General features: G+C 48.3%; 2 protein-coding genes across 3 annotated transcripts; both read left to right on the forward strand.

The window, feature by feature from the left end:
* Nucleotides 1-55: 55 nt before the first annotated feature.
* Nucleotides 56-11,427, forward strand: CAPZA1 (capping actin protein of muscle Z-line subunit alpha 1). Its single transcript, XM_068995996.1, has 10 exons — nt 56-137; nt 4,373-4,436; nt 4,694-4,745; nt 5,583-5,646; nt 6,956-7,162; nt 7,553-7,632; nt 8,081-8,159; nt 8,641-8,712; nt 9,299-9,361; nt 9,938-11,427. The coding sequence occupies exons 1-10, from the start codon at nt 99-101 to the stop codon at nt 10,076-10,078; spliced, it is 861 nt and encodes a 286-aa protein (XP_068852097.1). The 5' UTR covers nt 56-98; the 3' UTR covers nt 10,079-11,427.
* Nucleotides 11,428-11,881: 454 nt separating this feature from the next.
* On the forward strand, nt 11,882-19,083 carry MOV10 (Mov10 RNA helicase). 2 transcript variants are annotated; one of them, XM_068995991.1, is made up of 22 exons: nt 11,882-12,604; nt 13,330-13,423; nt 13,519-13,652; nt 13,735-13,973; nt 14,063-14,303; nt 14,491-14,613; nt 14,695-14,848; nt 14,928-15,082; nt 15,203-15,379; nt 15,471-15,618; nt 15,709-15,870; nt 15,965-16,068; nt 16,299-16,396; nt 16,488-16,607; nt 16,696-16,798; nt 17,000-17,123; nt 17,202-17,393; nt 17,534-17,608; nt 17,721-17,846; nt 18,030-18,118; nt 18,254-18,375; nt 18,539-19,083. In XM_068995991.1, the coding sequence occupies exons 1-21, from the start codon at nt 12,225-12,227 to the stop codon at nt 18,366-18,368; spliced, it is 3,153 nt and encodes a 1,050-aa protein (XP_068852092.1). In that variant the 5' UTR covers nt 11,882-12,224; the 3' UTR covers nt 18,369-18,375; nt 18,539-19,083. The 2 variants fall into 2 exon arrangements, with proteins under 2 accessions (XP_068852092.1, XP_068852091.1); XM_068995990.1 differs by having other exon boundaries at nt 11,883-12,604; nt 18,598-19,083.
* The last annotated feature ends 62 nt before the right edge of the window (nt 19,084-19,145 follow it).

A 19,145-nucleotide genomic window follows, 5' to 3' on the forward strand; every position in this document is an offset into this window, starting at 1 on the left:
GCGTCTGCCCGCAGCTAAGATGGCGCCACCAGCGCTTTCGGTCCGCCGCCTGGCTCTCCCGGCATGCGCTGCGCGGGGCCGGGCACACAGCTGCCAAGATGGCGGACTTGGAGGAGCGGGTGTCGGATGAGGAGAAGGTAAAGGAAAGGGGGTGGCCGCTCCCCCGCTGTGGGCCTGCGCCGCTGCCCCCGGGAAGGCAGTGGGTGGGGAGTGGCGGGCAGGCTCGTCTGGTGCCTGTGTGCCGGCCTGCGGGTGCCTCGGGGCGGGCGGGTCTCCGAGAGCACCGGGCCGCCGCCGCCCGGGTGAAGGAACGGCCGTTCCTTACCTCCGAAGCACTTTGCCTTCCGATTTCTTCATTGCCTCGGTGCAGCTGAGGTTTAGGTTGGACATCAGGAGGAGTTTCTTAACAGAAAGGGCTATTAGACATTGGCAGGGGCTGCCCAGGGAGGTGGTAGAGTCCCCATCCCTGGTGATGTTCAAGGAACGACCGGACATGGCAGTCAGTGCTCTGGTCTTGTTGACAAGGTGGGGATCAGTCACAGGTTGATCACTCGATGATCTTGGAGGTCTTTCCCAAACAAAATGATTCTGCGAAAATGTATTTTCTGCGCTTCTTTTCCCAAATCAGCTAAGTAACCAGCGTGTCTATAAGGTCCTTTGCAACTTCTTCACTTCCTAAACACCTTCCGAGTGTGTCGGCGCGTTTTTTGCTCGCCCCAGCTGCTGACAGGAACTTTGATGTAGATCCTACAAATTATGCTGGGTGGAAAGGACTAAGTAGGAGCAAATAGAGCCATAATTATTTTAGGAAAGGGGGAAATGAGTAGTTCCTCTTGTGTAGGAATGTGGGAAAGTTACAGACTGCAAGTTCTGTGCCAGGTAACACTGTTGTCTACAAACAGTAGTTTTAAAATACACTGTTACTCTTCCTTACATCATAGAAGTGTTAAATTTAGTGCTTGCTTTGTTTTTTAACATTCTGGATGAGTTGTTCAGGCTCATGGATCCTCAGGGGTCCTACAAGTCCAGAGGATGCTTTCATTTTTCCCTTAAACTGCAATTTCAGCTTCATTTCAGTGACATCATTTGTGAAACAAGCAGAGCTTTAAAGGTGAAATTAATTAATTAGTCACTATTTTAGGTGATGTTGTTTAAAATAAGTATTCCAGAGCAGAATTGATATGGCTTTTAGAATATAGCTTGATTCAATTTCAACTTCCTCCACACCTCACACAGGCAGAGAAGGACAGCCTTAAGGGAGGATCTGAAAGAGAAACATGCCGCAAAGATTTACTGTAGTATCCATTTTGTGACTATTCAGATGAGTCTTGAACTTTATAAATATTATTTTTTTTAAGTCTTAGTTTACCAGTACTTTAAAGCAAAGCAAAAAACCCAAAACCATCAATTTAGCAACAAAATGAGTTCATTCTGTCCTTCAAGCTTCACTCCTTTATTCTCTATGGGCATATTTTTGGTAAGAGATTAATCTCTTAGATAGGCTGGGAGAGCTGGGGGTGTCCAGCTTGGAGAAGAGTAGGCTCCAGGGAGACCTTAGATCCCCTTCCAGTGCCTAAAAGGGCTCCAAGAGAGCTGCAGAGGGACTTGAGACAAGGGCCTGGAGTGACAGGACGAGGGGGAATGGCTTCACACTGCCAGAGGACAGAGTTAGATGGGATATTGGGAAGGAATTCTTCCTTGTGAGGGTGGGGAGGCCCTGGCACAGGGTGCCCAGAGCAGCTGTGGCTGCCCCATCCCTGGCAGTGCCCAAGGCCAGACTGGACAGGGCTTGGAGCAGCCTGGGACAGTGGAGGGTGTCCCTGCTCATGGCAGGGGGATGGGACTGGATGAGCTTTAAGGTCCCTTCCAACCCAACCAGTCTGTGATTCTGTGATTTTCTTTTAAGTTCCTCTGAAATCTCCCCTGTTTTGCTTTAGTTCATTCTGCTGCCATTTTGCCAGTTTAAACTAGTGGCTGAGCAGCTTTCCTTCCCCTCAGACACTTTCCCCATTTTAGAAGCAGGAAGTTGATGTTGCAGAGCTGAAATGGCACCTGAAATGGCGCCGGGGGCCAGGAAATGGGGCAGGTTGCAGAAAGTCCTATTTTGGTGTTTCTGCAGAGAAGCATCCTGACACCGCCCTGCAAGAAACCAGCTCTGAAAACCAACAACTGTTCAAGTGCTTGACATTTCAAATTAATCACTCCCCAGCCTGTTTCCTGCACTCCTGATTTCAATAGTTTGACTGAAATGTTTTGTATTTTATTGCTCCGTGAGAGGCAGGGCAAGGGGTAATTATCCAAGTGAACACTTTCCACTTGCAGCCTTTGCTTTGATCAGAACTGGGTTTGTAATAACATTTGATTGAAATGCAGAGGCCTTTCTGTGTTGATTTAATTTCGTTCATCCTTCCAAGTGAGAGAATTTGTGGAAGACTGTAAAAATCTCTCACATAACACTTGGGGGTTTTTTGTGTTTGTTTGTTGTTTCTTTTTCCCATAAGGATTTCGTTATGAGAATCCATTGATCTAAAGTTCAGCCCACTAAAACAGTGACCCCTTTGCAAAGGTTTCATGTTCTGCAGCCACAACATCATTGCATAAATTTATAAGATATTAAATTTTATAAGTTTTTAGGGACCTTTTTTTGCTGTATGTTGAAGCACCTTATAAAAGAGAATCTGTTCACCCAGGGAGTTAATTTGAAGGGTGTATTCCAGGGCTGTCCTCCCACTGAGAGGCATCCTGGCATTAGTGGTAGATATTTAGTGGTAGTGTGAGAGCTTTAGCACAGTGATATTCCATGCTGTGCTTACAATTGTACTTGCTCAGAAAAGCACATGGTGTCATTTCAGAAATCTTTCAGCCTTTTGGGGCGGACTCTGAGCAAAGTCCACAGAGGATATAGAGCAGCAGGGTCTCCCTAAATTACTGCCAGGCTCCCTTCATCGTTGCCCAAATTTCTGACAGTGAAATTTGACAATATTATGGTAGCAATCTGTCCTAATTACAGCTCTTTAAATAGTGAAAGTTTTAAAACAGTTTAAGACTCCATTTTTGGAATTGCTGTATACTTACCAACCTACAACCAGCAAATTAAGAGAAAATGGTTTTATGTTCTGCATTGTATCAATTACACAAGATACACAAGTCTTTTTAATGTTTTCCTTGTATTGCTTAATTGCTTCAGGCACAAAGAATGTATATCTGTTTTTCGAAATTATTGCTAATTTGGAAGATGATCTATTTTTGTCTGAAGCTCAATCCAGTTAAGGCTGAGTTGTTACTTGATCCTGTTGGAATAAGACAATTTTAAAGCAAAGCAAAAAACCCAAAACCAGCAGTTGAGCAACAAAATGAGTTTGTTCCATCCTTCAAGCTTCACTCCTTTATTCTCTATGGGCATATTTTTGGTAAGAGATTCATTTCTTAGACAGGCTAACAAACCTTTTGTTTGGAAAAGTGTTTATTTCTTTTCGTGGCTTGCTTTAAATAATTATGCAACAAACAATACAAACAATTTCTGATTAAAACAGGGAAGACTGTTGAGAGAAGCGGGTTATTTCCAGCTCTGGCAATAACTCAGGTGAAGCAGTTGGATATATACACACAATTCTTGTTTTGCTGCTCAAAATGAAAAGTAGAAAGTAATCAGAATGGTAATGAGCAATTCTGCAGTCACTTTCAATAAATGTCTTGTTAGTCTAGAGAGGCTCATTGGTCAACTTTGTTAGCTGGGCTTATCAGAGGAAATGTGATGTTTTTATTATTCTAAGGGAGAGGTTTAATTTTGTGACACTTCCTCTTTTATTTCTTCCAAGATCTTTCTATGCCCTTTGGTCCTGTAAAAGCCATAAAAGATTTGATAATGAAAACCATAAACTCCTACTAATTCCAACAGAATCAATACCTGGACTACCTAAATTCTAACAGTGCAAGACATCTATACTGGATTTCAGAACACATTTCAGTGCTATTACACTTTAGAAGAGATGGGGCTTTCTTTTCCAGATTCAAAGCCTCTGGACATTGAAAGTTGGCCTTTTCAGTTATTTATGGTATCATTCACAGTTCCACATGCCTTCATAGAATCCCAGAATGGTTTGGGTTGAAAGGGACCTTGAAGATCATCCAGTTCCACCCTTTGCCATGGGCAGGGACACCTTCCACTAGGCCAGGTTGTTCCAAGCCCTGTCCAGCCTTGCTTTGAATAGTCTTATGGAATTATTTCTATCTTGACAATGCATGTCTAGATTTCTCCCTACATCTGCCACTTTCTGTCACTTTAGAGTTGGTTTTGTTGGTAAATTGCTTCAATATGTATGAATGCAGTAAATTATCTTTTGTCTTTAATTACTTTTCTGCTTCATTGTAGGTGCGTATAGCTGCAAAATTCATCACTCATGCACCCCCTGGAGAGTTCAATGAAGTATTCAATGGTAAGTAATTAAGGAAAAAGTGATCTGTGGTGTTTTCTTCATGTTTTATCTATTATAAGAATCTGAGGCTGTGTCACCCCATACTGCTTTTACGGTTAAGTAGCTAGGGAAAGCATGCAGTACTTCTGGACTACTTCTGCTTAATGAAATTATTTAATCATATTAATGTTTGCATTTGTACAGTTGAAAATAAAATGCATAAAGAGAAAAATTTTATCAAAAAATCCAGTAACCCACCTGAACCCTTTCTTCTCCAGATGTCCGGTTATTGCTTAACAATGACAATCTTCTCAGGGAAGGAGCAGCACAGTAAGTACTAAGATTTCAAACACAAGTCAAATTACCATCAGAGATACTTCTGATTTTTTATACCCACCATTCTGTGACAAAGAAAACTATTTGCTGTATTCAGAGCAATCTTCTGTACTTCCTTACCCCACTTAACAAAATATATAATGAAAGGTGTGGATGATTCTTTTTAAAAGCCCTAATTTGGAATCTGTGCTGTATAAAACTGGCAGGAAGGCACTCTGCCAAAGAGTTTAAATCTGCAGCAGCAGAAATGTCTGATCATGTTGAATCATCTGATTTATAAAGTAAGCGAAGCCTGAAATAGTGAGTAATTCATAGCCTAAGTTTAGAAAAAGAACTGCCCTCAATAAAAAATTTTCAAAATATGTTGTTTACTTCCACAGCTTCATCAGAAGGTGCTTAAAGATTACACATACAAGCTTTTTGATGCTAAGATTTTATTTCTAGCTAGGTGACGTGTCAGTCAGCAAGTCTTTATATAAGAAAATTGTTGTAAATATTTGTCTACTCATTTGTTTACCTTGCTGCTGTCTAAATTGTAGCTGGGGTGATCCTGTTTTGCCTTGGCTTGCTCGCATTCCCCCAGGCTACCTGCTGTTCTACTTTTGAACTCTGTATTTTCCTGGTCATCCCTAAATAAACCTGCTTTTAGACCTGATGTTTATAGCTATCTACAGTGAAAGGTATTGGAAAATCCTTTAACAGTGCTCGTGTGTATTATTTGCCCAATTTAAGTTGATGTTTGCTGTAATATAATCACACAGCGTACTTATTCTTGAGACAAAATAATTGTGCATGTACAGCTAAAGTTCATGTTCTTTTAATCCTCAACAGTGCGTTTGCACAGTACAACATGGATCAGTTCACTCCAGTGAAGATAGAAGGGTACGATGATCAGGTAAGAGGAAACTTTGTACACTTGAGGTTTGTATTACTGCACTGTGAAAAAGCAATAAAAATGTTGTTTCGTCAAGATGTTGACTCATAAGTCAACATCACCATCAGCTGACTCACTCATTCTGCTCACAAGGTACCGCCTCTCCTCCTTCCCCCACATATCATTATAATGCCAAACTTTCTTCTGTAAGAACAAAGCATAAGCAAAATATTCTCTTTAAGTCCTGTCTTGTACTACTTAGTAAGTCCAATTCGTTGTTCTTTAAAGCTTCATGCTGAAGTCACTGGAATTTTACTTAAGAGTGTGAATGATTAAAGATTACTGTCTATTTAAAGCTCACTCGCAAGTCCTTATGTTGCTACTTGCTTACAGTTCCTATTGACAATTGATAGTAGATTCTTAATAGTTTGTTTATTTTCTGCAATTTTAGTCCGTTCCCAGCTACCCTAAAAAACAAACGGTATCTTTGTTTATACCAAATCATTGATATGGTGTAATGATTATACCTAATACTATCCAGTCTATGCCAGCAAAACAAGTTGTTGAGGGGTTTTTTTTAACTTTTTTCTTTAGAACAAACAGAAAGTCGTAGGGAAGCCAGAAAACTGCCTGACCATCTGCTCTGTTCTCTGAGCCAAGCTCTGACCCAGCTTTTGTGGTGTTCCAGATATGTTTATGGGAGGCAGATATTAAGAGGGCTGCTCATAGAAATAGCTTTGATGAGAAAGTTACAGTACAACCTGCAAAAGAAAAACCCCACCCCAGAAAAGCCAATATTTATGAAGCCAGAGAATTATGGTGAAAAAGAAAAAGGGAGGGAATGTGCAATGCTGCTTTGCTGTCTGCTTTCGTTGGTGTATTTTAGAAGTAGTCACATCTATATACCCTTCTTGCCCAGAAGTAGAGCTATTGCAACATGGAACATGGCAATAAATGGTAGATTCCAGAGTAAAATTCTGTTTGCTTTAGAAACAGAGAAGGAAAACAGCTAAAATAACTTCAAAAGCAAAGCAACCTGCTTATATTGTAAGGATACCCAATATTAAGCTAAATATGTACATTATTATAGTTCAGTCTTTTCTGGAACAGAAGTCTAAGTGCAGAATTACTGTGGAGAGCAGCAAGTTACCTTCAGCCTCACAACTACTACTATTAATTTAAATTATTACTGAAGAGACTTGGTTTTCTTTATGTGATCTTGTAGCTGAATGAAAGAACCTATTATAACACTGATATGCAAGTAGGGAAAAATGAGAAATAACACATCTATAGCAGCCTAAATGTATCATCATTTCAATTTCTTTTACAGGTCTTAATCACAGAACATGGTGATCTGGGCAATGGCAGATTTTTAGACCCAAGAAACAAACTTTCTTTTAAGTTTGATCACTTAAGGAAAGAAGCAAGTGATCCCCAGCCCGAGGACACAGAATTGACTTTAAAACAATGGAGAGATGCCTGTGACAGTGCACTGAGAGCCTACGTCAAAGATCATTACCCCAATGGCTTCTGCACTGTTGAGTATCCATCTTGTTTCCCCGAAAGTGCATTGCTCTGAGTCAGTCAGTCCTAGAGCAGACTGTGCTGGGCAGAGCTGTTGGGATTCTCCATCCTCACTAGTGTTTTGGCTAACTTCGGAATGACAGGTTCCGAAGAGGGTGCAACTATCTTGGTATGCACACAGTGGTAAAGATAGATTAGACATTTTTCATAGTCATGACTGCCAAGCACCTTCACACCTGCAGGTGATAAAGTGCGTGCCAGGGGAGGTGTTGGACAGTGTAACTCGTGGTGCATGTTCCCAGTGAGGTACCACCACAGCAGCCTCCACCCTGCTGCCAAGGACAGAGATTAAGAATGGCTTTCCTTAGCTCTTGGGCCTTTTTAACTCTTTTTCTAAATACAGGTTTATGGTAAATCTATAGATGGACAGCAGACAATTATTGCCTGTATTGAGAGCCACCAGTTTCAGCCCAAGAACTTCTGGTAAGACTATTTCAACATAGTGTGTTTTCTTCCTTTGCCTGGTTCCTCACACCAGCCCATCCTACTATAGCTCTGACATGGTCTGAAGGACAGGGAGTTTTGGGCTTCCCAAGAAGTTCTTTTCCTTCTGTAGTGTTTTCCTTGCAGCCCCCTTGCCACTTATCAAAACCCTTCCTGTGACCTATCCAGAGTAAAGGCATTAGCAGAGCTGGATAGATAATCCTTTACATCTCTGGAGCACAAGTGCACTGGAGCTTCTTTGTACTGAAGCTGCATCATATTCAGCTGGGCTGCTGAAATTTGACTCTGTCATCTGAAGCACTAAATCCTTGCATAGTAGTAGTAGTGGTGATAAGACAACATCAGAAACAACTTACTCTTGTCAGTTTGGTTCTTTTTGCTGTTAGAGCTTCTTGGAAATAGTTTTTCATGCTTTGATTGCTTTTAGGAATGGGCGTTGGAGATCAGAATGGAAGTTTACCATCACACCACCAACAGCTCAAGTGGCTGCTGTGCTCAAAATCCAGGTGAGTTATTTCTCCTGGCAGTAACAGAAGAAGCTGCACTGTGCTTCTCTTACACAAATGCTTTGGCTCAGAATGAGATGCTGAAATGCAGCAGAGATGTCCTTCTCAAGTCAGTATGCTATTAAACTAAGCAATTCAAGAAATTAATTCTTAAATCTAGTATTTCAGGAATAGTCTCAGATATGGCCTGTGGTTTATTATGTAGCATTACCATATAGGCCTCCGCTTTGCTTCACTTCATAGGGCTAAAATATCTACCTTGAATCTTTTATATTTGCTCTTATCTCAGCTCTAGGTGTTTACTGCATTAACATAATCTTGAATAGTCTTGACAAAGAATGAAACCTTTTAAAAAATCCATCCTGCTTTTAGTCTCCACGTAAGCAGAGAAGACTGGCACAATGCTCTGTTGTGCCATTTTAGTAGCATTTGGGGGCTCAGGAATTCTGTGATAAAACGTGCATTCTATCTCTTTGTCCAGGTCCATTACTATGAAGATGGCAACGTCCAGCTGGTTAGTCACAAAGACATTCAGGACTCTGTACAGGTGTCAGTAAGTATGCTAAAAGATCCTTATAATAAGCAACTGTTTTATTCCTTAAACAGCTCACAAAGTATGCATTGCCATGACTGCAGTCTCTTGACTTTAAAGTAATTTTAGGGTGAACATTCAATGTAGTATTTAGAGTCACATAGAACTCCCAGATTCCCAATTGCTTAAAATTCAATCTTATTAGAAAGTCTCTGTTGGAAAGCTTCTCTTGGAAGTTTGGGTTAAAGAGGACAGAATATGCTTCTCTATCTCTGTGCATGGGAAAGGAACAGTAAGAGACATACACTAAGGGGAAAATAAGAAATCCTCTAGTATGGTAGAGGGAGCAACAGCTGCAAAATGACTCATTTTCCATGAAGGTCCACGTCCCTTTTGCTCACTAGGGTGCAGCCCTGTTCCAGTTTGGAGCACAACTCTACCCAGTACGTAGTAAGTGAAAGGAGCCCAGCTGCAACCATGAGGCACAAGCTGATGATGTTACCCACTTTATCTGTACTCAGCCTATCATTTGAGAAGAAATCTATTGTGTAGCTTATCTAAGTTGTGCTTAAACATATAAACTATTTTTTTTTTTCCTCCTTTGCAGAGTGATGTCCAAACTGCTAAGGAGTTTATTAAGATCATAGAAAATGCAGAAAACGAGTACCAGGTAAGATCAAATGGTAGTTAAATAAACCATAGAATGATATCGGTCTCCATTTGCAGTTAATGAAAACATGGAAAACTGACCTCTGGTTCTGTTTCTGGCTGAATCTGGTATTCACTGTAAGAATTACTTAGAAGAGGGCAGCAGTATTTGTTTAAACAATATAGTTATAAAGCTGTGTTATAATTAACTATCAAGTTTGCTGTATGGTTTTTTTAAAGGGTTACAAATGATACCTGGAACAAGCATGGGAGGGGAGTGGGTGAGTCAATGTATTTTCCTCTGTGACAGTTAAAAATACTGAGGAGGAAATTTGTGCAACAGCTTTTACATTGTCCCAGCCTGTGTGTAAGGAGACTCAAAAGAGATAAGGCAGTGAAAGACCTAAAGAGATGCTGCTGCATTACAGAGGATGTGAATAGAAACCCTTTGACTTGCACACACACTGGTGATTACATTATTAATTTAGTTAATAGTGTGCCTTACACCTTATAGAAAGGAGTTTGTGGCTTTAACACTGAGTTGAGCTTTCTCGTAGTGTTTTATGAGTGCCCTAACCAAATCTACTTGCCCTTGCAGACAGCAATTAGTGAAAACTACCAGACCATGTCAGACACCACTTTCAAAGCCTTACGCCGGCAGCTGCCCGTCACCCGCACCAAGATTGACTGGAACAAAATCCTCAGCTACAAGATTGGCAAAGAAATGCAGAATGCTTAATGCAGAAACAAGGAGGCGTGTGAAACGTTTGTGTGCAAAAAAACAAATGTGGTCCTATGCCAAGTAGATGGTTTCTAAACCAGAGCAGCATTTTTTAGGGCTTTCAAAGTTAACAGGTTTTCTAGCCTGAGAGGGAACTGTGGAACAAATAGTTGTCTTTGTGTTTTGTGTTTCCTGCCACATAAACTTCCTGTTGTAGCTGCATTTAATAGGTCATTTAAATTCAGCCATTCATGGCTCAGAAGTGTAGCTGTTTTCAGTCACTGGCTGGAAAACTTCCTAGCTGGAAAAGCCCTATTATTACCCCAGCAGAGGGTGCAGAGCGTTCCCTTCACCTGTATCCAGCACTCCAGGTATCCAGTAAGTTTGTCAAACCTGCCAAGAGCTCGTGGCGCTGCAAAACACAGTGCAAGACAGTGAGTCCTCGTGTACCCTCATTCCCAGCCTCCACAAAGCAGATGACTGCAGGCTTAGATTTTACTGTAGAAAATGAGTTTACAGGATCCTTTACAGAATTCCCTACTCACCCAGCTCTTCCAGGGACGTAACTTTTTTTTAATCTGAAGATTTGAGCCATGTTCCCTAAAAGTGAACATCTTTGTTCTCTCTCCCTTGTGTACGTACGGTTACCAGACATCTGCATTTTTACAAGATGCATCACTGCTGATCCACAAGGGCTGGATGGTGATTAAAAATGCAGATGTCTACAGAATAATAGGTATGTTGTGCTTTAATGCTTTGTGGCAGGTTCATAGATTTGTATCACAGGTGTATGGATGGATAGTGTACAAAATAAATAAACTTGCACCAAAGTGAGAGAAAAAATCCTTTCCATTTGTCTCAGTTTTGGACAGTTTCTTGTCATGTTTAGAGGGGATTTTGGAGTGAATCTCTTCTATGTGCATGCTCTGTGTTACTTTTTTCCCCCCCTCTAACATCAAAACTAGCAGTCCTAACAGTTTCTGTGAAGGAGAGGATGAAGAGACACATATGCCTTTCTTAGATCTTGGAACATGGATTCACTACAAAGTGAACTTCCTCTGGTGAACTCCCTTTGCTTTGTTTGCACTTGGCTATCACTGGGCGCCTTGCAGGTTCTGGTTTTTAAACTGGCTCATGTCTTCCTGTTTTTAAATACACAAAGGAAAAAGGGTTGGGAAGAGAGGGATGGGGTTGCCTGTGCATTACACTTAAGGTTTTGCACAGTAATACCACAAAACAAGTGTTTATCCTTTGTGAGTTTTATCTAAATAAAATATATTTGTATTTGCTGCTGAGACTGACCATTCATCCCTCAGGCATCCTCTGTATCAACTAGTCTAGTGCAAATACACCAGTCTTTGGTTAAAGCCATTTGTGTGTGTTCTTTCATGGTCTCACTCCTGTTAATTCCTAAAGGGTAGGAAGTGGCGGAGTCACCAACCCTGAAGGTGTTCAAAAATGTGAATGTGGCACTTGCGGACATGGTTTAGTGGTGAACACGATGACAGTGCTGGGTTCATGGTTGGGCTTTGATGATCTCAAAGATCTTTTCCAACCTTAATTCCACAATTAAAGCATGGATGATATCACTCCAAACCCATGGGTGATGCTCCCGCCCTGGTATACAGACATGGGAACTGGACAGCTGAGCATCCACATTAAAATAAAAACAGTCGCAGAGCTTTAATGCAGCTCCTCCCTGGGAAAAACTCAGCAAGGAGTTAATTCCACTCATCCTCTGTGTCCTACTGTAACACCTACGTCAGACATTCCTGGTCGTATCCTACACGGGACAAAGCAGGGCTTTTTTTGGAGGGTTTGCACAGAGCTGTGACTCAAGGACAGTTTGTTAAGAGGGTCCCCTCCCTGCGGCAGCACCCAGGGGAGATGAAAAGTTGTGTGGGCCTCAGGTGCTGTGGGCTGCGGCCCTGGACCCATCCAGGAAATCGCTGCAGCAATTCCAAGAATGTGAAACTGAAGCAGGGCCCAAGATAAGGCTCTGCACCCAGCACAGCTTTTATCTCCCTCAAGGCTAGTCTTCTCCTGCTCCTTGGTTACACTGAAAGTAGCTCCCCGCCAGTGTTCCAGCCTTAAGAGCGTTTCTATCTCTTTGTCCTTCTCCAAATCTTTAGCTAATCATCCTTTAGACTGACTCGTTCCCTGCATGCCTCCTGGCCCTTCTCCCACCCAGCCTTCTCTACAGCAGGCTCCGCTGTCCCTGTCCCAGCCCCTCCATCCCCCCGTGCCAGGCGGGCGGGCCCGCGGCCGCTCGGCCCCTTTCGCTTTCGTTTCTTCCTGCGCGCCCAGGTCCGGCTCAGCCCAGTCCAGCCCAGCCCGGCTTAACCTCGCACATCTCGACGCGGCACATCTCGGCTCGGCTCGGCTCGGCTCGGCTCGGCTCGGCTCAACCATGTCGCGGTTCAGCGTGGCGGAGGCCAGTCTGTGGGGGGATCAATTCGTGCAGTTCCTGCGGGACACGGGCCGGGAGCAGACGAGCCTGCGGGAAACGCTGCGGACCATCTACAACCAGGAGTTCCGGCGCAGGTGAGAGCCCTCGGGCAGACCCGGGCAGCATCAGCCGGGACGGACTCCTGGCCAGCATCGCCCATTCTCCCGGACCAGCATCTCCCAATCCCCGGGCCAGCGTCCCCAGTGCCTGGCCAGCATCACTGGGGTCTCCAAGCTCCTCTGTCTAACCAAAGCCCTGCTGGGATGATCCCCAGCTCCATGGGCCCCCATCAGCTGCCTGGGGATGGCCTTGGACACCCACTGCCCTCCACACTCCCCCACCTCACCCTGCTGACACCAATCACACTGGCCCTTGTGCAATATTACCACTGTTAATCATTGGCAAAGCCAGGACTCAGTGCACTGGTGGGACTGGGAGGACGTACCTGGGGCGTCATCACTGCTGGGGCCATTATCTCTGCCAGCTCAGCTCCTGAGCACTAGCATGGACAGGGTCTGCATGGCTGTCAGGGACAGGCAATGATGCAGTGAGACAGCTGGAATGGCTGTGGCATAGCTGGAACAACAATGGCACAGCACGGAATTGCTGAAGCAGCCAGCAGGGATGTAAGATTTGCACAGGCCAATGGGAAGGCAAAGTCCTTCTTCCTCTCCTGGAGCAGAGGGGACCCACTGAGAACTCCCTCACCCCAGCCTCAGTGTCCTGCTTCATCTTCCCACTTGCCTCACCTCCGCTGCCTGTGCCCATGGCAGCCGAGCCACACTCTGTCCCATACAAACCCTCTCCCTTGTCTCCTCAGGACTGACACAAAGACACCCAAGTTTTCCTGCATCTTGTATGCGCTAAAGACAACCCAGCAGGTGCAGGTGCGTGGAGAGGTGGTGAAATTCAAGGTGAGTTCATGCAGTGGCAGTGCCCACCAGTACTGGCTCCTCAGGATCCCCCGGCAGGATCCCAGGGCCACGCTAATTCTGGCTGCTCCTTGCAGGTGAAGAGGCGTGTGGTGGTGGCAGACCAGTACCGGAGACCCAGAACGAATGCACAGACGTCCATGTCCACATCTGCCTCAGGACAGCAGCTCAGCTTCACTCCACAAATGCCCCAGATCTATGCCAAGCAGTGGTATGACTGGCAGCACCCTGCCTTGGCATGGCCCCTGGATCCCCCACCCCAGCAGGGAAAGCCTGACCCTCCCTCCCCACAGGGCTGAGCTCATTCGTGGGAAGCATGGGATAGAGATCATCTCAGACTATGACCAGGGCAATGGGAACATCCGCTTCCCAGTGGTGCCAGGTGAGCCCCAGACAGTCACTGTCCTGGTGCAGAACTGTGGGGCGGAGGTGGTGACACTGCAGCGGTTCCAGCCACGCCAGCAGTCACAGGAGCTCTCTTTCACTGATGAGCAAGGGGCAATGCAGGGCCAGTCCCTGCTGTTACACCCAGGTAGGGTCCCGTTGTCCCATCCCATCCCTGCCCTGTGCCCTGCCCTGCAGAGAGGACGCAGGACTCGATCTCACCTCTTCACCCCGCAGGTGGTATGTACCCCATCCAGGTGCGGTGCCTCACCACCTGCAATGGGCACTTCAGTGCTGTGTTGTTCTTTGAGTTCACCAAGGAGCCACATGACCCCTTCAGCATCTCACGCTATGTTGCTGCCATTGCCGAGAGCCAGCTGGCCAAGGACCTGGGGCCCTCGGCACCTTTCCAGCCTTACGAGGCCAGCCTCCAGCGCCTTGTCACAGTCATCACCGAGGATGGCATCCCCCCTGCCAGGTATGTGCTGAAGTCACCTGCTGCCATCCTGAGCAGAAGGGCCCAGCCTGTTCTCCGGCCAGGACAAGGTTCAGCTCCTTGGCTGTCTGACACCACAGGACAGTGCTTCAACCCTGTGCAATGGCTGGTGACAGTGGGGTTGGGGACATAACGCAGTCCCTGCAGCACTGCTGTGCCCTCCACCCAGCTCCCTGAAAAATGAACTGGAGAGGGAAGTCCCTCTGGGCACCTACCAGTACCCAAAGAGCCTCAAGGATACAATCCTGCTCGGACCCAACACTAGTGCCAGCTCCAGCTGGGCTGCCATGTGGTGAGTGCCAAGGGCAATGCTGAGGTGTTCCCTGAGGGCCAAGCTGTCCCTGGGACACAATGACATTGCTGCTGCCCTCAGCTCGCTGCTGGAAGCACCTCTGCAGGCTGAGAACTACCACCAGAAATTCCAGCTGCTGCTGCACCTGGAAGAGATCCAGATGGAGGTGGACATCCGGCGCTACGACATGCAGGATGTGACCATGGTGCAGGATAGGGCGCTGCTGGTTCTCGATGTGCGTAGGGGGCTGAGGGGTGCTGGCATAACACTGGCACTCCCAGAGTGCCTGGCAGCACACTGACCCTCTGGCACAGGTGCCTGGCGTGGCCGAGAACCGCCCATCCCTGCTGAGAGGGGACCACCTCTTTGCCCACCTGAGCAGTGAGCGAGACCACTCTCCGCTCGTCCGGTACAAGGGCTATGTGCACAGCGTGGAACTGGAGAAGGTCAGGCTGGGCTTCTCCTCCAAGTGAGTGATGTCTGCTCCCAGCAGCCTTTCTCAGAGATATCAAAGGCCGGGAGCAGGTTGGAAAGGGACAGGAGGGCATGGGAGAGTGCTCCGTGCCCTGCTCATACCACTCCTTCCCAGGCTGCAGAAGATGTTTGTGAACAACTTGAAGTTTGATGTGACCTTCACCTTCAGCCGGCTGCCACTGCAGGTCCAGCATCGGGCTGCAGTCCTGGCCATGCGCCGTGGTTTGTCCAGCCTCCTGTTCCCCTCTGCCTCCTGCCACAAGTCCCTCTTCCCAGGCCCCTTCCAGCCCCGGTGAGTCCCCAGTTCTGCAGGGTAGGAGGGTCCGAGGGATGGAGGGGATGGAGGCAATGGGGCTCCGGCAGCGCAGCCTCTGCTCCCACAGGTGGTTTAACCGCAAGCTGGAGACCAACGAGGAGCAGTGCAGAGCTGTGACCCACATCGTGACGGGGATGTCCCGGCCAGCCCCATACCTCATCTTTGGCCCCCCTGGCACTGGCAAAACGGTCACTATGGTGGAGGCCATCAAGCAGGTGAGTGGCTGGTGCCCAAATCCAGCCCTGAGCATTGCTGCCCACTTTCACCCATGGGGCTCAGTGCTGTCACCTCCTCCTCCTTCCCAGGTGTGGACATGCTTCAAGGATGCCCGTATCTTGGCCTGTGCCCCCTCCAACAGTGCCACAGACCTGCTGTGCCAGTGCCTCATGAAGGACATTGCCCCTCAGAACATCTACAGGCTCATTGCCAGCTCCAGGAGCTACAGGGAAGTGCCCGCTGATGTCATGGTAAGTCCTTGCTCCTCCAACCTGAAATCCTGACAGCACACCTGGGCTGGCGTCCCCTGGGATAGTGGGACCTCACCCAATGCCCACGCTCCAGAACTGCTGCAACTGGGATGATGAGCAGAGCAGCTACGTGTACCCAAGCAAGGAGCACCTGAGGCACTATCGGATCATCATCACCACACTGGTGACAGCAGGAAGGTCAGAGGAGCTGGGATTGTCCCCAGCACCTGTGGCAGGTGAACCCAGGGCTGCCTTGCAGCCAGGCTGTGAAGGCAGTCCCTCTGGGATTCAGTGGGGAGGGGTTGGAGGAGGGCAGGCAGCAGGAGGGGAATCCCTCCTCTGTGGAAGGATGAGGATGAAGGGTAGGAGAGGAAGGATGGCCAGGTGGGGCAGGATGCTGAGACAGCCTCATTCCACCTCTCCTCCAGGCTGGTGTCAGCCAACTTCCCCCCTGGGTTTTTCTCCCACGTCTTCATTGATGAGTGCGGCCATGCGGTAGAGCCGGAGAGCGTGGTTGCCATCGCAGGTGAGTGGTGCCCGGCTGCTGTCTCAAGGACCAGCATCTCTGCATGGCCTGGGGTCCCTCCCATTCTCCACTGAGATCTTCCTGTTCCCAGGGCTCCTGGCTCCCATGGACCAGGAGACCAACCCCAATGGGGGGCAGCTGGTGCTGGCAGGAGACCCCAAGCAGCTGGGCCCTGTCCTGACCTCACCACTGGCCATCCAGCATGGTTTGGGTGAGTAGGGAGAGGGGTGGGAGTGCTGCAGGCACCCCACAGGGGCTGAGTGGCCTTGCAGGGAGCCACAGGCTGTCACTGGGCACAGGCACCTCATTGCTGGAGAGGCTGATGCTGCACAACCCCCTGTACAAGAAGTCGAGTGGAGGATACGACCCACAGTTCATCACCAAACTGCTCTGGAACTACAGGTAGGGACAGGGATGGTGCAGGAAGGGATTGAGCCAGTCAAGATTGGTGAGCATGGCTCTCCAGGATTTGTCCCCCAGAGCCTCATAGTGGCCCAGCTGGTGTGGGAGATGGGAGTGCACCTGCTGTCCTGGTTGCACGGTGCCTGAGAGGGTTCTGGACCCACACAGCACCCACCTCAGGCACTGTCCTGCCTCTGCCAGGTCCCACGAGGCCATTCTCAGGATCCCCAACGAACTCTTCTACGACAACGAGCTGAAGGTGTGCAAGAGCAACGGGCTTGACATCCAGAATCTGTATTGTACCTGGGAGGAGCTTCCCAAAAAAGTGAGGGGCGCAGCAGGGACTGGCCCAGGGGGGATCCCTAAGCAAAGCAGAGCAGAGCCAAATGTTCTCCATCCCCAGGGCTTCCCCATCATCTTCCATGGGGTTTGTGGGGAAGACCAGAGAGAGGCCAAGAGCCCCTCATTCTTCAACACAGCCGAAATTGAGGTCCTGGTCCACTACCTCAAGAAGCTGCTGCAGAGCCAGGGCAAGGGAAGCTGCCCCACTGTGTCCCCCAAGGAGATCGGCATCATTTCTCCCTACAGGAAGCAGGTGAGGGACACAGCTCTGCAGGCAGGGCATAGGCAGAGACCTCCCCAAGGGACAGGGAACACTGGGACGGATGGGCAGCCCCAGGGCTGGCACAAGGATGGCCCTATGGTGGCTGGATTTTGCCACATGCCTCCGCTTAGGTAGAGAAGATCCGGAAAGCCATCACCTCCCTGGATCCAGATCTGCAGAAGCTGCCGGACATCAGCCAGTTGAAGGTAGGTCCTGAGCATGGAGGGGAGAGGAGCACACCCTGCCACAGGAGGAGGGAGCCCTGCCAGCCCCAGCCCAGGGTTGCTTCTGGCCCCTCATCTGCTGTCCCTGCCCCAGGTGGGCTCTGTGGAGGAGTTCCAGGGCCAGGAGCGGCATGTGATCCTCATCTCCACTGTGCGCAGCTGCAGCACATACCTCCAGTTCGACCACACCTTCAGGCTGGGCTTCCTCAAGAACCCTAAGGTACCACATTGCCCCAAGCAGACCCGTCTTCCTGGGCATCCCCTTCTTCCCTCTGGTTCTCACAGGCAGGTAGAGCTGCTCTGGGTGCTCAGTGCCACACCAGAGCTGCCTGCACCCAAGTGGAGCTGGGAGAGGATGAGAGGTGCTGCAGCCAGGTGAAGCCCTCTTGCTTGTCCTCTTCAGAGGCTGAACGTGGCCATCACCAGGGCCAAGGCTCTGTTGATCGTGGTGGGTAATCCGGCTGTGCTCAGCAAGGACCTCCACTGGCACAGGTGAGCTGCTCTGGCCCCTGCCACACAGTGCTCACCAGGATGTGCCCTTTCCTGCTGCCTGGCCATGCCCGCTGCCATGGAGCAGTGAGGCCGGTGCCCCCTCGTGCCCACGCTCCCCTGCCTCTGCACTTGCAGGTTCCTCAGATACTGCAAGGAAGAGGGCGGCTACACAGGATACCCCTACGAGGATGAGAGCACAGCTGAGGGCAGAATTGCTGACGACCTCCGCATGCTGCAGCTCAACGTTTAGTACCCGGGTGAGCAGAGCTGGGCACTGCCAGCGGGGCCCCGACAGCAGCAAGCTGCTGGTCATGCCGTGCCAGCACCCTGGGGCAGCAGCATGGCCAGGGTTACAGCTGGAGCACTGGGAGGCTTCTTCCTGCTCCAATGCAACAGGGCTTACAATGGGTTTTTGCTTAGGGCTTGCATGTCTCCCTGTCAAAGTCAGGGGCCAGCTCTGCCATGAGGTTTCTCTGCAGGAAACCCACCTGGGAAGGGAGGAGAAGGCCCACGAAGCTGCATCCCCCTCAGCCTGTCCCTGGCCTGCAGCAGCTCCTGCTCTTTCTGTCTCAGTCCCAGGGTGCTCCATGCATCCCTGTGGAGATGGGGCTGAACCCACCGGACCAGAGGGTGTTGCCAGTCTTTGCTGCCAGCCACGAGGCTCACACCAGCATCAGACTGTGATCACTCTCAATTTTAATCATTTTTTGACATGGCTGTGGCAAAACAATTCTTTGTGACTGGTCTCACCATTCAGTGAAAGGCTTAAGCCTGGAGACTGGCCTACAAAGAGCATCACTGGGTGCACAGGGGAGCTCAATGCTGCTGTGATGGGTGACTTGGGCAGCCAGGACCTGGCCTGGGGCAGGCTGGCTCAGTTCTCCGCTGGGCAGCTGCCTGGCCTGAGAGCTGGCATGGCTGTGCAGGCACTTTGTTTCCCTGGAATAAATGTTTAGAGAAAAGCAGTGTGTTGTTGGGTCCTGGATGGGCCTTGCTACCACAGGGCTTCCAGAGCAGCATCAGGCTC

This window comes from Aphelocoma coerulescens, chromosome 26 (genome assembly GCF_041296385.1).
Source record: "Aphelocoma coerulescens isolate FSJ_1873_10779 chromosome 26, UR_Acoe_1.0, whole genome shotgun sequence".
NCBI lineage: Eukaryota > Metazoa > Chordata > Aves > Passeriformes > Corvidae > Aphelocoma > Aphelocoma coerulescens.